The 23,196-nt window shown below is 40.8% G+C and overlaps 2 protein-coding genes across 7 annotated transcripts in view; one reads left to right on the top strand and one right to left on the bottom strand.

Moving 5' to 3' along the window:
• Window positions 1-23,196, top strand: part of SSR3 (signal sequence receptor subunit 3) — a 40,409-nt gene that overhangs the window by 2,164 nt on the left and 15,049 nt on the right. The window contains exons 3-5 of one of the 2 annotated variants that reach the window (XR_002337493.1): window positions 3,892-3,990; window positions 9,610-9,741; window positions 10,766-10,889. Coding sequence is in view for 1 of the 2 variants with exons in the window: in NM_001244147.1 (NP_001231076.1) it covers window positions 3,892-3,990; window positions 9,610-9,741; window positions 10,766-10,832 (298 nt within the window). In the remaining variant the exon portion in view is untranslated. Of the gene's footprint in view, window positions 1-3,891; window positions 3,991-9,609; window positions 9,742-10,765; window positions 11,379-23,196 lie in introns of those variants that run through there. The other variant, NM_001244147.1, reaches the window with a different exon arrangement.
• KCNAB1 (potassium voltage-gated channel, shaker-related subfamily, beta member 1) overlaps window positions 12,938-23,196 on the bottom strand; it is a 393,270-nt gene continuing 383,011 nt past the window's right edge. For 4 of the 5 annotated variants that reach the window (XM_021068178.1, XM_021068181.1, XM_021068179.1 and 1 more), the window contains exons 13-14: window positions 23,090-23,178; window positions 12,938-17,153 (exon numbers count right to left, since the gene is read on the bottom strand). In XM_021068178.1, coding sequence (XP_020923837.1) covers window positions 17,064-17,153; window positions 23,090-23,178 — 179 coding nt within the window. In that variant the 3' untranslated portion in view covers window positions 12,938-17,063. 5 annotated transcript variants of the gene reach the window in all.

Below are 23,196 nucleotides of genomic sequence, written 5' to 3'. Positions count from 1 at the left end.
AGGTTAAAAAGTGGGGGAAACAATCTAGACTTAAGGAAAGGTGGTAATATTTTACAGTGCCATTGTCCCCATAGGAAGCAGATATAAATTAATGTTTAATTGGAAGAGGTACCCTTTTGAGGTTGCTTTCATGCACACTTCGATACTTGATTCGGGATAGCAGGATATTTTTTTCTGCTTCAATGGACCCTTCTTAGTGCTGTATTTCTTTGGAAGTGCTTTCTTAAAAGCGATTGAAATTTTGCCGAGACTTGAAAGTACCAGTGTGCTTTGTGTGCACATTGTCTTTTCATTTCTGTTTTTCCTCCTCTAATTGGACCGCTTTTGCTTGGATTACGTAGCAATCTCCATTTAGTGTCTTAAAAACAAGTTTAGGGCCCTCCCTGACGTGCACTATATAAAGCAAATTACATCATCTTTCCATCATCCATGTCAAGTGAAGATATTATCCTTGTTTTCTGGGATAAAGGAACTGTATTCATCCTGTCTACGTCCATATTATCGTGTTACTCTCCTAGCAACTCTTCATGGCCTTCTCTTTTCTTAATGTAGTAAAGCCAAATTCATCCAGGCCCCTGGAATACGAGTCCTCTGCCTCCTACCAGTTGGGCCTCATCTTTCAGGATTGGTTCTTAGCTCTTCTGACTCAGCCTTCATGTCATACTTTGAATGTACTTGTCCCCTCCTCATTTAGAATCATCTGCCTTTCTTTCCTTTCTTACATGTCTGTTATTTCAAGACTTGGGAATCTTTTCCAGAGAAATCCTTCCGGTTGCTACTGTTCTGTGCTGAGCTGTTTCTGGTGATTAGGAGTAGAAACACATTGAGATGATCTTAGTTAACGGGGATGTATTGTGTTTTTTTTTTTTTTTTCTTTTCTTTTTTAATGGTTGCACCTGTGGCATATGGAGGTTGCCAGGCTAGGAGTCTAATTGGAGCCGCAGCTGCTGGCCTATGCCATAACCACAGCCACTTGGGATCCGAGTTGTGTCTGACCTACACCACAACTCACGGCAATGCCAGATCCTTAACCCACTGAGTGGGGTCAGAATTGAACCTGCTTCCTCATGGACACTGTCTGACTGTGTCGGGTTCTTAACCTACTGAGCCACAGTGGGAACTCTCAACAGTGATGTATATTGTAAGGCAGGAAGAAATGGCCTCAGCAGCTTCTCTGCTGTCATTCTGGACCCTTAGGAGTCCAGGTTGTGTGTGGTTGTTGTTAGAACAGCTAAATCCAGGTCGTCTTTGTTGTCTTCTTGCTTGGCAGCCCCCCTTCAGCTGCCATTCCAGAATTCAGCCCGTCTTGGCCTCTGCTTTCCTGTGCTTTCTTGTGAGCCATGGCCATCTGTCGAGAGCAAAGCCCTCAGAAGTGGACATTTTGCATGACCTAGGCTTTGTGTCCCCTTTGGAACTCAGTCCCTTTGGGACTTAGTGTTTTTAATGTGTTCTGTGTATCATTTTTCATTCACCTTTTTGGAATCAAAATCATGTTCTATCTCTTCATTTCTACTTTCAGCTTCTGGGGCAACTGCCATGTCTTTTGTTTATTTCTATTATAATAGTTAATGGTACATTTAATTTAGTTCAGTAAAATTTCAGTGACCTACTGGCTTAATAGACTCTCTGAGTGGAATTATTTTTTTAGTCATAGTTTTGGTGTAATATTAAACATTGCTACTGACATCAGAACTCCTACAGATTGGCAAGATTGTTAAGCCTTAAAGACCTAGCAAGAAGCTGATTGTAGGTAGGTGTTGGTAGTACAGGGAACATGGCTTCAGAGTCTTTGACAGTCTGGATTCCAGTCCCAGCTCTGCTAGTCTTAAATGCAGAGCTTTGGGCATACATTTTACCTTTCAAGACTGCAGATTACTGAGCTGTAAAGTGGGGATACAGTGGTATCTCATGTGATGGTGAGGATTAATGTGACACGTGCCAGATGTAAAGCATGGTGTCTGGTACATAGTAACAGTTTGTGTGCACTATTGGTGAGGTTGGGGATGAAAGAGTCCTTAGGAATTATTTTCTTAAGTTGGTATGATTTTTAAAATGTTTGCAAAAAATTTTTTTTTTTTTTAAATCCCAGGTGACCGAGTGCTGGGTCCCTAAAGTGGCCTCTGTGTTGTTTTAGAGCATTCAGTGCTGAGTGAGATTTGTTTGCTAAGAGCTCTGAGATGGAGCATAGGGCTTCTTGAGTTGTAATAAACCTACAGTGTGGTTGTTAATGCTTTCATTAGGCAAATATAGAATTTTAGACCTACAAGAGACATTTACTAGTTATCTGGTTCAGTCTCTTCAGAAAATTTGTCATCTAGACAAGATGCTTAGAACTGGCTTTTTGGAAAATTTAATCAGTTGGCCAATTGATTAAATTGGCTAGTCAGTCAATCCTTCCTTAGAAAATAGTCTTATGTGAAGTTCAAGAACCACTTAGTAAGTGCCTGGGGTCTGCTTGAGATTTGGAGATGAGAATCTCTGCCCTGTGGAGCAGAACTTCTACATAATAATATGAGTCAGGAAGTTGGACATTTTAGTGTCCTAAGGTGTCTTAAAAAAAACAGCTATATGCCTCCTTAGGTGCCTTTTTCTTTTTAAGTTTCTGAACTTATTTCCTTTTACCTATTTTTGTTTGTTTGTTTTAGACAGATTTTCCTCCCTTCAGTTATTAATTTGTGGAAAAATAACATTAGTTGAAGCTGATTAAAGGATCTCTTTTTAACAGTGTCAATTCCAATGTGATTCTTCAGTGAGAGTGATAGATGAATAGGTAAAACGAGCCCAAATTTGTGCTTAATTTGTATCCTAGAAGTTCATGTGTTTGAAGAAAGGCCGAGAACTATTGCCTTGAATGACCTTAGGCTTTTCAGGAATCCATCCTAATTTTTCCACTTTTCCTTAGTTCATTGACCAAAACTTAATATAGCATAGTAATGAGGGATTGAATAATTGAACATAGATTGAACACATGTCTGTCTCTATGTTCTATATTCTGTTACTTTTAATACATTTCTCTATTGTGTTAAATATTTTCGTAGTGGTACTTTGTAGGTAATTGTTATATTTTGCTTGCGATCAGTTATTACCTCTTCTTCTATATTTATGGCTAATCAGTTTCTCCTATATTATGAAAAATAAATCATTGAATTTAAATGTCTTATTTTCAAGGAAGCTTTTTGTATTTCATCATAGGTTACATTTTATCTTCTCTTTCACTGGCAACTCCATCTGATAAAATTCACCTTACGGGTTTTTGGGATTATATAGTTTTTTTCTTTATCTGACCCATCCCTAAAGATTCTGACCTGATTTCTTGAATAACAAATTTAGCCTTTTCTGGTAATTCCATATTATCAAACCAGTGATTCATTTAAAAGTGGTATGGTCAGTCCTTGACCATGTGATATTATTTCTTTTTAGTGAAATTTCCCTTTGGAGAAGAGTTAAAAGCCTTACTTTTAAGATACTACAGCTATTAATTCCCCTGTTATTTATATTGGAATTGAAATCATGTATCATTTGCTAATGCCTTAACAAATTTATTTGTGAAATAGTTAAATTATGAGTTAAAACAAAGTCGAGCTATAATCATTTATAACTAAATTGTGCTAATAGCATTTGACTTTTATTTCCATACTAAATACCTAAACTTTGGAAAATTCTCCCTTTTAAGCAGAAAGAAACACACATCACTAAGAAACCACATCTTGGAGTTTCTTGAATTCTTTTGGCTAGTATAGGTAATAAACTTGGAACTTTCTGTCCAGCTTATTTTCTTGAAATGTAAAGTATCATACAGTTGCCAATATAAAATATGAGTACAGAATGTTTCTGAGAGAGTGTGATGTTCACTCCTGGAGCATCTGGAAACTTTTTGTCTTTTTCTTCCAGAGTAGCACAGAAGAGGGAAGATGCTGTTTCCAAAGAAGTAACTCGAAAACTTTCTGAAGCCGATAATAGAAAGATGTCCCGGAAGGAAAAAGATGAAAGGTTTGACTCCCTATTTAATGTGTTTTTGGTAATCAGAAAGGGGGTTATTTCTAGAAAATGTGTTTTTGGTTTCTGCTTAGAGAATGTGGATATTAGAGTTGTCTGAGGAAAACATTGGCATTGTAAAGGTCATGGTGAAGAGAATAACAACAACTGACTTTTTTATTACTACCAGATACTTTCTTTGTGCTGTATGTAGTTCATTTAGTCCCTTGAAGAGCCCCATGGGGGAGATGCTGTTGTTTTCTCCACTTTATTCATTCTTTCTCTCTTCCTTTCTTTTCTTGCTTGCTTGCTTTCTTGCTTTTTAGGGCCATACCTGTGGCATATGAAAGTGCCCAGGCTAGGGGTCGAATGGGAGCTACAGCTGCCAGCCTACACCACATGGCAAATCCACAACCTACACCACAACTCATGGCAACACCAGATCCTTACCCCACTGAGCAAGGCCAGGGATCATGGATACTAGTTAGGTTCATTACTGCTGAGCCATAATGGGAACTCTTGTTTTCTCTACTTTACACTTGAGAAAAAACTAAGGTACAAAAAGCTTGGCTACCTTAACCAAGGCCATAGATTAGTGCGTGGTAAGACCAGGATAAGAATTTAGGCGGTCTGATTTGAGAGCTTCTCAACAGCTCTGCTGAAATTTAGCATGCACAGCTGTGTCTGGTGCCCAGGCTGCACCACCTGATAGCTGTGCGACCTTGAGTGTATCACCTAACTGTGTGGGTGTGAAGAGCTGACATTGTGTTGTGTTAGCATTTTTAGGTGGTAGTATTTCTGCTCCTGAGTTTCCCTAGGGACATCTAGTTCTTGGTTATCTGCACTGAATGGGAAAAAGAAAAGAATTGGGTTGGTCTCCTGTGACCCAATTCTGTGTCACATTTGTTAGCCCCAACCCCAATTTTTCCTGCCAGCTGTTGTTAGAAAGCTAGTGAACAGTCTAACATCTGAGTAGAAGTCTCTGAATGATTGAGTAACTTGTGCTTAAGAGTTGCCAGATGGTATAATAGAGTCATGAGTTGAGGTTATTTTCATGGATCTTAAGTTTTAGTATCTACAAGGTGTTTTGTGAAATGGAATTTTTATCCCACTTTGCTCAGAAAGACTATGTGGGGACTTGCAATATTGAGTTGCATATAAAAACAAAGCAGTATAATTTTAAAAGATCAGAAACCATTAAAAAGTAAGAAAAGGTGGATGAACAAGAACCTCAGCATTAGTTACAGCAGTTGGGCAATGAAGTCAGCTCTAAGCTTCCAAGTGTCAGGGGAAGCATCTGAGGTCCTCCAGCTTTCATTATCAGACGAGAAGCAGCATGCAAGTCCTGAAAAGAAACTTTGCTGGCAATGACTCTTAGAAGGACTTTATCAAGTGGATCCTTATTTAAGGGACACAGAGTAACTTAATGAACAGTGTCTTCTACAGTGGTTTTGGAGAGGCACCAAAACATTGAAATGATTGTATCCTATTATGTCCTGTGGATCCTTCTTAAGAATGAAAGCATAATATTAAAATCATGACTTAAGGCTTTTTTTTTTTTTTTTTTTAAGAGAGCAGCTTTAAGGCTCCCTAGCCCTGCATAACTTTTTTTTTTGGCACACCCATGGCATAATGGGAGTTCCCGGACCAGGGATTGAAACCAAGCAGCAGCTGTACCCTTTGCTACAGTTGTGGCAACACCAGATTCTTAAACTGCTACACTACAGCGGGAACCCTTCTGCATAGCTTTTTTTTTTTTTGCTTTTTAGTTCTGCACCCTTGGCATATGGAGGTTCCCAGGCTAGGGGTTGAATTGGAGCTGTAGCTGCTGGCCTACGCCACAGCCACAGCAGTGCCGGATCTGAGCCACATCTGAGACCTATACCACAGCTCATGGCAACGCCGGATCCCAACCCACTGAGCGAGGCCAGGGATTGAACCCCTGTCCTTATGGATGCCAGTCAGATTCGTCTCCGCTGAGCCACGATGGAAACTCCTGCGTAGCTTTTTGATTGCAGATTTTTACATAGGAATAGATGTTAGAGAATCTAGAACACTTTCTTTTAACCTTTTTTATTGAATTCTAACATTTATTCTTATTTATTTATTTTGTCTTTTTGCCTTTTCTAGGGCCGCTCCCGCGGCATATGGAGGTTCCCAGGCTAGGGATTTAATCAAAGCTGTAGCCGCTGGCCTACGCCACAGCCACAGCCACCCGGGATCTGAGCCGAGTCCGAGACCTACACCACAGCTCACGGCAACGCCAGATCCTTAACCCACTGAGCAAGGCCAGGGATCAAACCTGCAACCTCATGGTTCCTAGCTGGATTCATTTCTGCCACGCCATGACGGGAACTCCCCAGCATTTGTTCTTGATCCTGGGCTGTGTCTCAGAATCTTTCTCAGCATGGTAGTCAGGTAGTCTCTACCAGTGAATCAGAGTTGGAATTGGAAATGAAGCCTCTTTGCCATTGGCTGGCCTGGATATTTCAAAGTAAGATAAAGTGGAGGTTTCTTTGATACATAAAATGAAGAGTGTCAGATTATAAAATTTCTATTCCTGTCATCAGTAGAAATTTGTGCTGTTTATAATTCTTTCACAAAGACCATACTGGGTACAGTTCTACTCAAGTCTGTATTCATTATTGATGCTGTTAACTGGGGCCAAGACTCCCTTTAAGATCTAGTATTTTTCTCCCTCAAAGGGTTAGTTACTTCCAAGAGATTTAAGAGCAGACTTATTGGCATCTTTTTGCCCAGATGGTTATCTCTCAAAGCTCCATCTATAGTCATTTGGAATATGAACTACATTCCACTTTGAAACTGCTTTTCCATCCATCAAAGGGTAGAAATTAGCATAACATTTGTCCCAGGGTATGAGTGCACGTTTTCCATGACTTACTCATTATTTACCATTTAGTATTAATCTGATTGTAATAGCTGTTGAGTTTGGTCTCAACTTTTCTCTTGTTCTAGTTAGTCCTTGGAAAAATGACTCCTTGGGAAATGTTCTCCTAACCTAGATTTTTTACCAGTGAAGCTTTGGCAGAACCATTGTTGATGAGGGCAGTTGGGGGTTGTAAACTTTCTCAAAATTAATCAGGGTATGGCTGGACTAGAAAAAGTTCTGAGAGCTGTCAGAAAGCCCTGACTGTGTTTATACCAATGTAACACATGGTCTTTGGGCACTGGGATAACCTATAGAATTGAGCCACTTGGGAATTCCCTGGTGGCCTAGAAGGTTAAGGATCTGGCATTGTCATTGCAGTGGCTCAGGTTTGATACCTGGCCTGGGAACTTCCACATGCTGCAGGCACAACCGGAAAAAAAAAAATTGAGTCACATCTTTTCATCAGTAAGATCAAGTGTCTTGATGGTTCTGATTGGGGCATGACAGGGAGATAGGGAGAAGCGCAATGATAGAGGTGGGTTAACAGTCAGCTGGTGCCCTGCTTAAGGAACTTATCTTCACTGGGTTTTGTGCCACAGTCTTAAAAATAGAGGCAGTTCTGAGTGTTTTGTAGCATTAAACCACGTTAGGACTATGGATCTTTCTGGGCTGACGTTTTCTTTGATCATTGTTAGATTGGTATAAGGTATTAATTCCAAGTCTCATATATTTGTTACATTTATATTTAAACTTCCCTGAAATCAGAAGCTATTTAATAGTTAATAGCTTCATTTAATGTAATGTCCTTTACTTCTTCCAAACTTCACATAGATGGGAAGTTTCATTCATTAAGTTCATGGTATCCATAGAATCAAGGAAATGTGGCATATATATTAGAGACCACAAATTTTTTTCTGATGAAGATAAGGTGCTAATACCTTTCATTTAGCTCCTTTATTTTTTAATTTTTTTGCTTTTTAGGGCTGCACCCAAGGCATATGGAGGTTCCCAGGCTAGGGGTCAAATCGGAGCTATAGTTGCTGGCCTGCACCACAGCCATGCCGATCTGAGCATGTCTTCAACCTACACCACAGCTCACGGCAATGCCAGATCCTTAAGCCACTGAGCGAGGCCAGGGATCAAACCCTCAACGTAGTTGGATTGGTTTCCTAGTTGGATTTGTTTCCACTCCACCACAACGGGAACTCCTCATTTAGCTCCTTTACAGCCACAGTTACTGACTTTAGATTAGAACATTTTGTGAATAAAACATGGCAGTTACCAATGACATTAGCCATAGTGTTGTCCTTAGGATTAGTTGGGGGTACCATATGGCCCCAGAGTAATGTATCTTTCTGGGGAAGAAAGCATCTAGACTTTCAACCTTTTTGATGATGACCTACAGTAAAAAATACATATTTTACTCTTTGACCAAATATAATTTTACATTCAAATATGTAAATATTTCACAGAACAATAATTACCACTCTACTATGTGTGGTGCATTTGATACTTTTTTTTCCTATTTCACTTTTTTTAAACAAATGCTGGTCTCAACTTGGTTATTTTTCCTGAGCATTGAATCCACTTAGTTGATTTCACATCCCACTAAATGGGTCACAACCTATGTATGCCTTTAAAAATTACTTTACAAAGTTAATTAACTGAAGGGAATAAAGACTCCCTAATTCACAGGCGCCCTGGAACTTCCTGTTGCCTGTGTGGAGAGGTAAAAGGAAAAGGTTGATAGAGTACTAGTAAATTAATACAATCTTTTGTTGTTGTTGTATGCTTTTTAGGGCTGTACCCTTGGCAAATGGAAGATCCTAGGCTAGGGGTTGAATTGGTGCTACAGCTGCTGGCTTGTGCCACAGCCACAGCTACAGCTACACTGGATCCTTAATCCACTGAGCAAGACCAGGGATTGAACCTGCATCCTCATGGATACCCTGGTTCATAACCTGCTGAGCCACAACAGGAACGCCTTAATACAATCTTATAATGAGTAAAGTGGATTAAATAAAAAGTTAATGAGTTTCACAAAAGTTAAAAAATCCTAACGAGTTTCACAAAAGTTAAAAAATCCTAACGATTAAGCAGATTCTTTGTGGGTTTTTTTGTTGGTGGTGGTGGTTTTTTTGGCCACACTCGTGGCATGCAGAAATTCCTGGGCCAGGGATTGAACCCTCACCACAGCAGTGACTAGAGCCATAACCTGCTAGGCCACCAGGGAACTCTCTCTTTGTTTGAATTAAGTAAAAATGGCTAAAGATAGTCACAGACAAGTCTGGTTATGTGATGCCACAGCTAGTTTTGTCCAGGGACTTGTCTTAAGGCATAATATTGAAGGCTGAAATCTGTAGAATTTAGAAAATCTTAAGCCCACAAACAGCCAAGGAAGCTGTACCACACTGCTAAGTTTGTTTTCAGTGAGTACCTAGAGACAGATGCATATTTGGGTGCTGATGAAACCAAGCTAATTGCAGTTAATTAGTCCCTTCCTCCAGAGCTCTGTCTGGGGAAAAAAGGTAACATACCCAGCACATGTTCTCCTGAGCACTGATAAAGTGAAATACCTTTTTCAGTGGAAAAAAGGGGTCAGTCCTGGCTGCATTTGATATTAAAAACACATTTTGCCCAGAACACTTAAGGAAAAACTTATCTTACAATATCTAGAGCGATGTCATATTTAAACATTTCAGTACCTATTCAAAAACTTTAGTCACTTGTTTGTGTGTCTACAGAATCTTGTGGAAGAAGAATGAAGTTGCTGATTATGAAGCTACAACATTTTCCATCTTCTATAACAACACCCTATTTCTGGTCTTGGTCATTGTTGCCTCCTTCTTTATATTGAAGAACTTCAACCCCACAGTGTATCCTTTTAAAAGTTATCTTTTTTAGAGGTCTTGAAGAGTAGTTTATTTTGGTTTTGAATTGTCTGGGTATTTTAATGGAAAAAAAAAAAAACTGCTCAGGGAGTTAGTCCTTTAAAAAGCACTGTGTCCTTAGGCAAGTTTCTGGACATTTAAAATAAGGGTTTTTGGTTTGATTTGAAGTTCTTTTAAGTTTTGTGATAAATAACTAGTATTACAAAGCAGTTTTACATATGTGATTTTGTATACTTGCCTAATTAAAAAATTATAAGGCGCCAAAGCAAACTTGCCTTCTTTGATATCTCCTGGCGTAAGCCCTGTGTCTCCTGGTCTTTGGGGGCTATGGAATTGGGTGGGTAGCCAGTGGAGTTAAATTGGCACATTTATAATAGCTTAACAGTGTTTCAAGCTACTCTTAAACTTTTGGGCAAGAATCAGTCTTCTCTTGTTAAGGTAATTTATTGAAGGTGTTATCTAGGAATGTGCAGCCAAACTTTTAATAGTTGGAGATTTTGATGTAATAAAATATCAGATACCCTCCAACTTGTAGTCTTCTGCGAATAGCGGGGTGGTTTGCCCCAAACAGTCCAGTCCTGAGGCTGAGAATAGCTGCAGACTTTCATTTTTACAGGCCAGCCCAAACACCGATGGACAGGGGAGACTTATTTTCCCCTGCCTTTGAGGTGGGGGTTGGGAGGTGGGGAAATCAAGTCTCTTCTCCATGTTTTTTGATCAGCTCTTTTCCTGAAGGTTAAATGGAATTCAGATGTTTTCTCTGTGACCATGTGTTCTAGGTTTCTGTCTCAAGTGTTTTCTTTTTGAAATTGGAACACATTTCCTGTGAATGTTCTTCATTCTTTATAGTCTTCTCTCTTGTAAATTGTATTTTCAGACAATGGAATAGCACATCATTGTCCTTAGACAGTGTCAGGAGAGAAACAGTACATTCCAAAGAGATGAGTTCCTTTTGTTGTGTTGAAAAATATATTTTTTTTGATCTTTCCTTAACAGTAAACTTTTACAGGAACTACATTTTGTCCATAAGCGCTTCCTCAGGCCTCATCGCCCTCCTGTCAACTGGCTCCAAGTAGACGGTGTCAGCTTTGCGTGCACCCTCCCCCCCTCTTTGTATCTATGGGTGGCCTGCGGTATGTGGAAAAGTAGCAGGGTGGTCAGGGTGGGAGACGCACAAGATGTTTTTATAAGTCTGGAGTTTGAGGGTTTGAAAAATCCAACAAGATATAATTCAGTATTTGTTTATTGGCTCTTTTTTTGGGACAGATTGTTGAAATTAAATGAATTGAAAGGGAAACTCAGAGTGCCAGGACATTTATTAAAAGGAAAAAAAGTGTTGCAATGTGTTATAATCACAAGAGGAGAAAATAACTTGTTTCCTTGATTTGTCAGAGGTCACAGTAACCTGGACTGAGCTGTTATTATTTATAATAGTAGCAAGAAGTTAATAACTGGTTCTATGTGTTCCAAGCACAATATTACAACTTTTTTTTTGCACCATAAATGCCAGAACCAATCCTTTCCCTCTGGGAGATTGAACAGAACCTTCATGTTTGCAAATCTCTGAATTTGTGATTTGAAATAAAGTTAAAACATGGTTTCTCCAACTTGCATAAGAGAAACTTATGGGAAAGTTTGTTTTATTGTTTTTTAAAGGAAGAAAGGCAGTCAAGGTCAAGGTAATCAAACAGAGTGCTCGAGCATACGAGAGCTGTCTTGGGTTCATGCACACACTGTTCAGCTCTGTAGCTTTGACCCTGGGTATCTAGGGAGGTTAGCTCGACCCTACGATGTTGGTTTGACCTGTTAAAAGAAAGGAATCATTGTTTTTCTTGACCAGGGTCTCACATCACTGGAGGAATGTTCAGTAAGAGATTCTCTTTTCTGAATATTGATGTGGAAAAGATCAAAGTAATTTTTGTGATCTTAGTTTTGTAATTCTGAGAACTCAAGTTATTAACAGTGCTTTTGGTGTGGGTCAGAATTTTTTCACAAGGACTTTCATAAATTTGACCCTCTAGTCCACAGGGTCCCATCAATTGTGAACAAAATGCAGATTTCTTCAGTACATGTGGGTCCAGCCAAGAGTAGTCTCTTGGTTTGTGTTTTTTTTTTTTTTTTTTTTTTTTTGTCTTTAGGGCCACACCTGCAGCACATGGAGGTTCCCAGGCTAGGGTTTGAATCGGAGCTGTAGCTCCTGGCCTACACCACAGCAACATGGGATCCGAGCCAAATCTGTGACCTACACCGGAGCTCATGGCAACGCCAGATCCCCAATCCACTGAGCAAGGCCAAGGATCGAACTTGTGTCCTCATGGATACTAGTCAGGTTCGCTGACTGCTGAGCCACGACGGTAACTCCTCTCATGTTTTTTAACCACTGTATTTACAGGTAATTATCTTTTTTTTTTTCAGGGCCACACCCATGATATATGGAAGTTCCCAGGCTAGGGGTTGAATCGGAGCAGCAGCTGCCTGCCTACACCATGACACAGCAACATGGGATCCAAGCTGCGTCTGTGACCTACAGCAGCCCACTGCTCGAGGCCAGGGATGGAACCCACATCCTCATGGATACTATTCGGGTTCTTAACCTGCTGAGCCACGATGGGAACTCCAGGTAATTATATATTTTTGTGTGTGTGCCATGATTTGAAAAAGTTTGGGAAGCTCTTCTTGAACCTATACCACTTAAAAGGTGGACTCACAGATGATATTCCTAGTAGCTTTTGACCACATCCACTAATTTTCTATATGCAGTACCTCAAAGGAAATGATATAGTCTCAATTTCTAATCTTAACTTTGTTTGGTTTCTACTTCTAAATTTAAGATGAATATTGCAAATAATATTTGCTGTTTATAACTTTATATATAGAAAGGTATTCACCAGGAGTTCATCTTCCTTTTCTATGCAGTTGGATGTTTGGGGAGGTCACATCCAAGAACCTGGAAGGAAGGCAGGGGCCACAGCACATTTGCATAGTGGCCCAGATCATCATTATCTTCAGTTGAGGATTATATTTCGTCATTGCTTATAGAACTTTGAAACTCTTTACTTTTCTCTAATACATTACTATCCATGTGCCATCACTGGATAAAATGGAGTGAATGGGGAGATCAGAAGAGATACTCTACAAAGCAGTTAGTGTAGTACATACATTTACTTTACTATGTTTTAACTTTTTTTTTTTCCTGTTGATTAATAACTGGACAGTAGTTTGGTGGCATGGCATTTATACCAAATGCATTTGCCTTTTTAACAGAATGACTGTTTGACAAACCATCAGTGTCTACTACTTGTTACCAGAGCTGGATCAAGTAGTTTTTTAACCTGTAATTTTTAACTTGCAGGTAAAAAGCTGTCACTAGTAGATTGCAGTGCCTGTAATAGATGGGGGAAAAACTGCCACCATTATTATAATACAGTACAGCTGAGATGGGGTGATGAACTAGAGGAATTAGCATAATATTCTTAATAGAGCATTTCTTGAATTAATAAACTGAATAATGTATAGAGCAATGAGGAAGCAAAATTTGGTTTGGATCCTGAGTTTTTCCTACAGCACTTTGTTTTTAATCCTAATAATGGTTTCTAACTTTCGGTACCATTAGGTAAATTTCTGTGCATATGTTTAAAAGACATGTACTCAGGATTCTGCGGTTTTCATTAAGGATTTACTGTACCAATACCTCACTCTTGGGAATTGTAGAGCCTTTTTCTCAGTACTCTCCTCATCACCTAGACGGCTATGTGGCACATAGAATTATGATGTGCTGGATCTGGTATAGTTAGAAAAGCCTGCTGTGAATTTTTAGCTTAAAAATATCCTATTTCCAACACCAGTAAAATAAAAGGGGTTCTGCTATAATTGGGATCCTAAGTGATTAAATTCCTGTTTTTACTTCCCTTGTGATAAGTGTTGGAACATTTTACATTTCCCTATTTCTATTTTTTTCATTTATAACTTAATGAAAATCTTGGGTTGAAATTATTTTTAGCCGTTAAAGATTTACTGGTTGACTTATTTGGTATATTATTCTAACATGGATAGAATAATTTGAAACAAGGTTTGAAGTTAACTGGAAAATGGAGATTGGATTTATACCGAAAATTTTTTTGCAAGGTCTTGCTTGTTAAGATCATTACACTTTGCTTTGTAAAATTTATGTTTTTGTTAGACTTCTTTATGAGAACCATCTGATTAAGTATATCATCTTTATTACATTATTTTACATTAACCATCATTTTAATTTCCCACACATGTAAATGCACATTTCTGTAGTAACCGATCAAATATTTGTGTGGCAGGCACAGTGCAATTATGTTACAGAGCAGAATGTCAGGCCTCTTTGCCAATATGTGCTTGCTGTGCTGTCCTGCCCACCTAGTTTCTGTTTGCAGTGTGTGTGCCAGTCACTGCTGTTTTCAGAGACACAAAGGAAGGCTATGTGTAGACATGTACATACAGAGAGAAAGCCAGTCTACAGACACATATATTTGGGCTGTAAGGGCTATCTCTTACCTCCTTGGACTCCCAAGTAAGGGGAGTCAATGAAGATTAGAAGGGTCTTTGGAGTGGTTGGTTTGATTTTCATTGAGGTGGTAGAGGTGAACTCAGTGGCCTGCATGAATTTTCATTGCATTTCTTTGGTCTTTCCTTCTTAACTGACATTCAATTTGGCTTCATATTCAAGCTTTTTTGACTTAAAAAATCACACACACACTTGTTGATAAAGCTTTAAAGCTAAAAAAGAAAGTCATCCCTAAAAGAGCATTGGACTGGAACACAAAATACCTGGTTTTAAGCCTGGTTCTGCCATCAGCTTGCAATGTGAGTTTGGGCGAGTCCTTTTCTCTCTTTAAGCCTGGTTTCCTCATTTCGCACAGAGGAGGGTGGCTTCAAAGATGGCTAAAGGCCCCTTGAAGCCCTGACATCTATCTGGTGACCTTTGGCACACACTACAGATGAAGATGAACTGACAGTTGTTTTAAGTGGGAAGCCAGGCACAGGGCTTCTAGTTTTCATTTCTCTTGGCTGAGGCTTCATTATGTGGCTGGTGCCACTCAGGTTACCCTTTGGAATGGTATGTTCTCTGCCAAGGAAGTCTTTCCAGAAAAGAAAAGAAAATGAGAGTGCATGGAAGTTTTTCTTAAGGATATAACTGTGAAATGTATTTATATATTATATTTAGCATGGCAGATGATTTGTGTATAAAAGTTGCTGTTCCAATAGCCAAGTAATAATGTTTGCATTTTTTTACTTGATTTTAATTTTCAGTCTCTTTTAAATGAGCTTGAGAAGCTTTAACTTTAGTACAGAATATTTCTAAAATCTAAGAAATATCTTTAGTAGCTAATCCTTTTTCCGTTAGTAAGAGAAAAATAGTTTGGATTGCAGTTTAAATCTTTTGGTGAAGCTATTTCTGTTAGGTATCATTCACTGCAGCTTACTTGCCAACATTTTTATGTAGATGATTTTTAACTGCCTGTTTTATATGTATATATTTATTTATATATATATATAAAACAGGCAGTTAAAAAATATATGTGTATCCTTATAATGAGAGATTAGATAAAAATTCTAATTCAGAGATGAAATGCACAAATACTTTTATTACTCTAAGCAGATAAATAATTGCAGTTCCAATTAGACAGCTTCACTCATTTATGCATATGGTAGTTCACTGGATTGATTGAACACACTATGAACAATTGAAAAAATGATCCATTTCCATCAATAACCTGATGCTCTTGGGCAAAAAAACCCACACTATTTTCCTATTAGAATACATATAATAGTAATCAAAAAGAAAATTGTTGGTATTCCATACTAACATTTTAAGATTTAGAACTTAACAGTGAAGAACATATCTGGAAATGATGGCAGAAAATAACATTTTAAGCTAAGAGTATATACTCTAAGTCTCAAAGTGATATCTACATGGGGGACCTGCTGGCCAGAAAATTAAATTACACTGTGTCCAAACAGAAATACAGAGCTCTCCCCCCTCAACACACACCTTAAAAATGGGGGGAAAAGTTTTCTCCTTTCTTACAGGTACATATGGTAGACTCTCAAGTTTTTTTAAAGTGGAATATTCATGAGGGTAGGTAGCCAATAGTGGCAGGCCTGGATAGACCTCAGCTGAGTGCCACAAGATTAGTCCCTATTAATCCATGCAGAGAACTTTCATGCATATAGTTTAATGCACGTAATGTGATTCTAGAATCAGGAAGTTCTTTAATATTTGCTTTTTGGGCAAGTTACTTCACCCAGCCTATGCTGAGTAGTAACAGCATTTTCCGCAAAGCCTGTGATTCACTTTCATGTTAATAACTCCTCAAAAACACCAAGCATCATACTGTAAAATCCTAGTGCTAATTAAACAACACGTTTGCTTTTCTGGGTATTTTACAGGTTTACTTACAAAACTGAGCATGTGTATATTTATTTTTAAAGCTCAAATATTTAAACTCTCAGAAGCTGTGCCTATAAGCAGTCAAAAGTATAAAGCAGGTTTTAATAAAATGTAGAAAAAAATGAACACTTCATTGCAGATACATTTTATTCAAAGCTAAGCTTTCATAGCAGTGTAATTCTCCCTTTCATAAATTAACCATACTGTCTCCAGTTAAAGATTGGATGTTCATCCTTTTACCATCTATCTCTCCATGCAAATGGACATAATGTTATTAGAATCCTAATAGACACCTTGGATAAATTGGTACAGGGGGCCGTTTTTGAGGCCAAGCAACACTGAATATTTAAAAGGTAATGAAAGCAAATACCTAGGAATTTTGTTGAATTACAAGTGAAATAACTCTTGCTAACATGAATGTGAAAATAGAAAAAAAAATGTAAAATTGTTTCAGCCAGTTCTCCCAAGCAAGACTTCTGTGGGAACATAGCCTACTCTTTCTGAGGCAATCCACACTGCCTCTGGATTTTATTCATTTGAAAAAATGTATCTGTACAGCCTTAAGTTACTAAATACCTGAAGGTAATGTCTCCCCCCCCCGCCATAAACTTTCCTTTGCATAAACATGGGGTGTACAGAACAATGTAAAAATAGGTGACTCCAGTCCAAGATAAGAAAATATAATGGATTTTCTTGGTTGTGAGTTTTCAGATGTGCTCATAAGTCAGGTGCACAGTGGTAGCGACAGCAGACACCTCAGAATCCGAGGACACTAGAGGTTAAGCAGTGGGCTGCTAAGTGACTCAAAAGACTGGCTGGTAACATCGCTCTGTACCTGTATAGACCGCTGATTTACCCATGCAGCTCCTGAGGCTCATGCATTGCCTTATGATCTATAGTCCTTCTTGCTGTAGGGCTTGTTGCGCAGTATGTTATCAATCTCATTTACAACATGTGATGTCATCTTTGGGAGAACCTGGGAGCATGAGATATACAAAGGATGTGGTTAGTACTTGATACTTGCTTTTTGTGCTCAATATTAAGCAAAGTCGTCTAGATTTGTATACATTTATAAGCCACCACTAGAATGCTAGTTCCCCAGCAGCCTGAAAGCTCCTTGAGGTCAGGGGCCTTGTTTTGTTCACACAGCATCTCCAGAGCCTGAAAGAGTGGCTCATAGTAGGTGCTCATAGCTACTGGTTGACAGTAAATGAAGACAGAAATATAGAATAACTAGAGCAATAGGAAAAATGAGAGCCATATGTGTAATTTTAGATTTTCTAGCGGCCACAGTAATAAAAGGGGAAAGAAGCAGGTGAAATTAATACATGTTTTACTCTACTGTATCAGAACATCATTTCAGCATGTAGTCAGTATAGAATATTAAGATGCTTTAGGAGTTACCGTCGTGGCGCAGTGGTTAACGAATCTGACTAGGCACCAGGAGGTTGTGGGTTTGGTCCCTGCCCTTGCTCAGTGGGTTGGCGTTGCCGTGAGCTGTGGTGTAGGTTGCAAACATGGCTCGGATCCCACGTTGCTGTGGCTCTGGTGTAGGCCGGTGGCTACAGCTCCAATTGGACCCCTAGCCTGGGAACCTCCATATGCCGCGGGAGCAGCCCAAGAAATTGCAAAAGACAAAAAAAAAAAAAAAAAAAAAAAAAGATGCTTTACATGTTTTAAAGTACTAAGTCTTTCAAATCAGGTGTACATTTGACACTAAGAGCACATCTCCATTTGGATTGGCTGCCTTATGTGCACTTAATAGCCACCTGTGAACAGCAGGGGTCCAAAGATAAGGAGAGAATCAGTTAGAATCCTTGTGAGGGATTAACAGGAATACCAGGTAGAGAGAATAGCGTGAAAAAGTGGAGTCTGTGAAATGGAGTGATAGAAGTGTAGAGTGAATGAATGAAGTGTGGGGATGGTGGGAATATGGAAAAAAGAAATTCCGGTAAAGAGTGGAAGGCCTCGAATTCCATTTTTTGGAGTTGGGGCTTAATGCTGTAGGCAGTGGGAATTTCAGAGGACTTCTCAGCTGTGAGTGACCCCATTAGACACCTAGAGGTATTTTGAAGGATGAGTTGGAAGGAGATTGAAAGGGGACACAGATGTTAGAAATTAATTGCAGTCCCAGCCAGAGACAATAAGCATTACCTAGACAGTTAGCAGTGGAGTAGAAAAGGAGAGTGACTTGGAGAGACATTTTGGAGGCTGATGGCAACTTAAAGACTGGGTGACTAGGAAGATACTGATACAGGATCCACAGAAGTCTGGAGCACAAGAAGTTTGGAGTAGGATGTGTTGAAGTGAAGGTGCCTATGGGATCTCACGTAGAAGTGACTGGTAGGAGTTCCCATCGTGGCTCAGGGGTAATGAACCTGACTAGTATCCGTGAGGACTCAGGTTTGACCTCTGGCCTTGTTCAGTGGGTTAAAGATCTGGTGTTGCCTCAAGCTGTGATGTAGGTCGAAGACGTGGCTCAGATATAGCATTGCTGTGGCTGTGGCGTAGGCCCACAGCTATGGCTCCAATTCGACCCCTAGCCAGGGAACTTACAAGTGTGGCCCTAAAAAGACAAAAAAAAAAAAAAGAAGTGACTCGTAGGCAGCCAGAAGGGCAGCTGTGGACCTTAGTGGTAGCAAAGGACTGGAGTTGAGAGTTTAGGAGTTATCTGCACCGTCATGCTAATTGAAGCCCTAGGAAAGGGTGAGATCATCTAGGGCTAGCTAGTATTTATTGCAAGAAATAGGCCAAGGGCATGTGTTACACTAGGACAAGGAACAAAGGCAGACTTTCTTTCAGGAATAGTCTGACCCTCTGTGGAGACCGTGGTGAAATACATTCCTGATGACTGATGCTGAGGTTTGAGCCTCACCCTTCCTCTGCCTGCAGTCATGTTGGCCAGAGTGACCTTGTCTCCACTCAGTGCTCTCCTCAGAAGCCTTAGAGTTTGGTGGAATAGTGTAGGACTTCCTCACTGGTTCTGGTAACGCTTTCCTCTCCTAGAAGAGAGTTTGGTTTCCCACCAGCTCTGGAGCATCAGAGATCTAAACTACTGTGCTAAAGTGAGACTGCAGCAATGAGACCCAAATCTAGAAACTGGATTTGTTGGAAATTTTGGGTCTAAAATATAGTGGGTTAGCCATGTGAGGAAAAAACATTCTTCATTCATTACACCAATAAGAAAAGAGATCTAAACATTAGAAAAATGAAACCATAAAGTACTTGAATAAAACATGAAATATATACATGTATATATAGTGTTGCAAGACTTAAATATTCAAGAAAAGCCATAACATCCAGAATTTTATGTGAAGTTGCTGCCCATTTTTTTTTAAATGTTGGCAACTGTTTGAAAACATTTTCATCTACTAGAGATCACACAAACATCCCACGAGCTAGCAGTTTTGCAACCAAGGTGTTACCCTGAGTGCAATAATTGGGGAGTGAGGGAGGTCTGGCAAGTGTCACGGGCTGGCAGGTGTCAGGGAAGTCCTTCCAGGACTGAGTCACTTTGAGCTGGGCCTTGGGGATGGACCAGGATTTTTCCAGGCTAGGGTGGTGGACACTCCGCAGGGGGAGGACCACTATTCTGGGGATTAGGATCCCAGAGGAGGTGAGGGAGGGGTGATGAGCCCTGGATGGGAAGGGCCTGAGTGCTGAGGAGTCGGACTTCCCTGAGTAGCTGGTGGGGAACCTCACAAGGGCTTTGAGGCTGGAGGTTGGGGACCTGAGCTGCTGACGGGACTGCCTGCAGCTGTGGCTTCTTTCCTGTTTCTCCTGTCTGCTGATGCTTAGCAAAACCTCTCCAGTTTATGCTCACCTTAGGTACATTCAAAGAAGCAGCTGCCTGCCTTTGCCCATTAGAAATTTCCTTATAACTGCTGGCACTGCATGCTTTCTATCTGCTGGGAGTCCCCAGCGGCCCCAATCTAGTAGCCTCACTATATCAAGGGGCCCAGTCACAGCTGACTGAGGGCAGAACCTTTGGTGCTGGGCTGGCCAGAGGTGGGAGTAGAAAGGGAGAGGATATGGTAAGCTGTCCTGGTAGCAGCTTCTTGCTAAGACAACATCCTTTTCTCTTGTGCATTGAGCATGGAAGCCCGAGCATAGAAGCCCGTCCTGCTACCAGCCAGAGCCCTGCTGGGAGGAAATGCTCTGGGGAGATGACTGACTCATTTTTCCACTGAAATGTATCTTTAGCTACCTACAGTACTCCCACAGTCCAGGAGCTGCCTCTCTCTCTCTCTTTTTTCAACCATTCCAGCAATATTAGCTCCCCCTTTGGATGTCAGTGATCACTCTATTAGCATGACAGGAATCCTCAGCTCATCCCTCTTCTTGCCAAGGCATCCAAAAGTCCAGTCTCTCTTTCCAAAGCCTACAGAATCCTACTTTACCTACAAAGCCACCATCCTTGCTAGTCCAGCCAACACCTGTTACCTGGACAATCCATCCTTGCCTTTTCATTCTGCTTTTCACACAGCAGTGAGAGCAATCTTTAAAAATTAAAATAACAGCATGTCCCTCCTCTTAAAACCCTCCAAAGAATTTGCTACATGTAGAACAAAACTCATGACTCCTCTGGAGTCCTGTGTGATCTGTCCCCTGCCTGTGCCCTTCGCCTCTTTTGCTCACTGCATGTTGGCCACATTAGCCTCAGGCTGGTGCTTCCTAGAACAAGCCAAGTGCCTCCCCACCTCAGGGCCTTTGTACTCCTCTTCCCTGCGTCTGCTCTTTCCAGCGGTTTTCACATGCTGTGTCCTCCACTTCAGGTTTCAGAACACACATATCCCAGAAGGGCCTTGGGCAAGGATATTACCTAAAAGCAGGCTCACTCATTTCCCAGTTAGGCTGTATTGCAACACTATATTTACTTAATAGACCTTCTCACTTGAAGTGATTTTATATGTTTATATATTATGTGCCTCTCCTACTGTAATGTAAGCTCCTTGAAGGTTGGTATCTTTCTGGTTCCCTGTGCTGTCCCAGGTGTTGGGTAGAGTAAGCTCTCAAAGATCTGCTGAATGAACTAGGAGACAGATTGCTTAATTCAGTCTTCCTCAGGCAGTCCCTGAGCTGTTGAGAGCAGTGTCCTGTGCTTATCTCAGAATTCTCTGTGCCTAGTGTGGTGCCAGATATAGAATAAGTACTCAATACATAGAATTGGGATTGAAATCACTGGATTACATTTCAGCTCTTTTGTTTATAGACAGTTTCCCTATTTCCTCCTCATTGTGTGGTTTTTAATCTGTTCCCAGAGCATAAGTGAAAATAAGAGAAGGTGGGGGCAGCTTTCATAAGAGGGAGCATTCCCCAGGCAGGGAACCCCACAGTCCAGGAGGAGTTGGGGGGTTGGAGGGGTTCCAGGAGCACAGAGGTAGTGATGCTTACCCTGCTGCATAGACCTAAGAAAAGTGATGGAGGGGGAGGAGGTCTGCACCATTTATCTCCCAGCATATCCTGGGCTGTTCTTCAAAAAGGATTTTTAAATGTTTTAAGTTTAATCAAATTTATCTCCACCTCCATCTACTTCCTTCTGGGAGAGGTAACAGACTAAGTGCTCATCTTGGGGACAGATGGTTGGGTGAGAAGCTGTGAGACAGTTCTGTTACCTAAAGAGCAAGAGGAAAACATGCCACCTTACCTGTTTGGATGGGTAATAGCTATGGTAAGAGACATGGGTGTGCTCATTCCTGGGGCTCCTTGCTGGGCTGAGAGTGCAGCAGGAAGACTTAGGACTGAGGTGTGGCCTTTGGGGGCAGGGGCTGGTCACCACAGCCACCAGTCCTCAACCCTCTCCTCAGATCTCCCAGGAACATCTCCCTCCTTGCTGTACTTAGCTGCAGGCTCTAACCAGGCCTAGCGGTGCCTGAAGGGGAGGGAATAGGAGTGGGCACTCCTGAAATTGCTATTAGGGAAATGTGATCCTGTGATTTTTTTTTTTTTTTTTTTTTTGTCTTTTTGCTATTTCTTTGGGCCGCTCCCGTGGCATATGGAGGTTCCCAGGCTAGGGGTCCAATTGGAGCTGTAGCCGCTGGCCAATGACAGTGCCACAGCAACTCGGGATCTGAGCCACATCTGCAACCTACACCACAGCTCACGGCAACGCCGGATCATTAACCCACTGAGCAAGGGCAGGGACCAAACCCACAACCTCCTGGTGCCTAGTCAGATTCGTTAACCACTGCGCCACGACGGGAATTCCGATCCTGTGATTTTTGAGCCCATTTTTCTAAAATGTGGCAATTCATTCATTCAATAGGTATTTCTTGAGTGTTGACTAAGAGTCATAGGGTAGTAGGAACTGGAAAATCAGTGGAGAAGCAAGAAAGACACAGGTCTCTGACCTTGGGGAGCTTATAGTCCAGCCAGAAAGACAGGCAATTATACTACCTTATTGTAAGTGCTGTAATGGGGAGAAGGATAGTGGCTTCTAGGAGAGCAGAAAGGAGGGGCCTGGCACACTGTAGACTGGCGATAAGTGTGGATGATGTATGAATATTGTCCTATGGCAACTACATTTCAAGCAGATTATCAGGCAGGCTTTTATGATTAGACCCCGGGACTCAGTTGCTAGGTGTAACATTGTTTGTGTCTTAGAATACACTGTCTCACAGACACAAACCATCCTGAGAAATGAGTGTGGAGAACATGGCCTGATATTAAGAAAAGGACACCCCTGGATCCATGTTTGGTTAAAGTTCTCTTGCTTCTTGTGTCTCTGTCCCCATTTTCCCTCTACCCCCTTCTAGGAACAGGTAGCCTGTTCACCACATTAGGGACTTTCCTGCAATTCAGAAGCTGTGACCTGATAAAGGACAGGTGGGGAGAGATGGGACACTTCCTGGGGGCATCTTCAGAGGCATCATGAAATTCCCTGGAGTTGGTTGGAAGAGCTGCAGTACTTGCCTGAATGGCACCGAGGTTTTCAATGAGTTGTTCAGGAGTGGATGATCCCAGGAGCACGGAACTTACACCCTCATTTCTCAGGCACCATGCTGGGAAGAAAGAGCACT

This window comes from Sus scrofa, chromosome 13 (assembly GCF_000003025.6).
Source record: "Sus scrofa isolate TJ Tabasco breed Duroc chromosome 13, Sscrofa11.1, whole genome shotgun sequence".
In the NCBI taxonomy this organism is placed as follows: domain Eukaryota; kingdom Metazoa; phylum Chordata; class Mammalia; order Artiodactyla; family Suidae; genus Sus; species Sus scrofa.
This window is presented reverse-complemented; position numbering and strand designations above follow the sequence as displayed.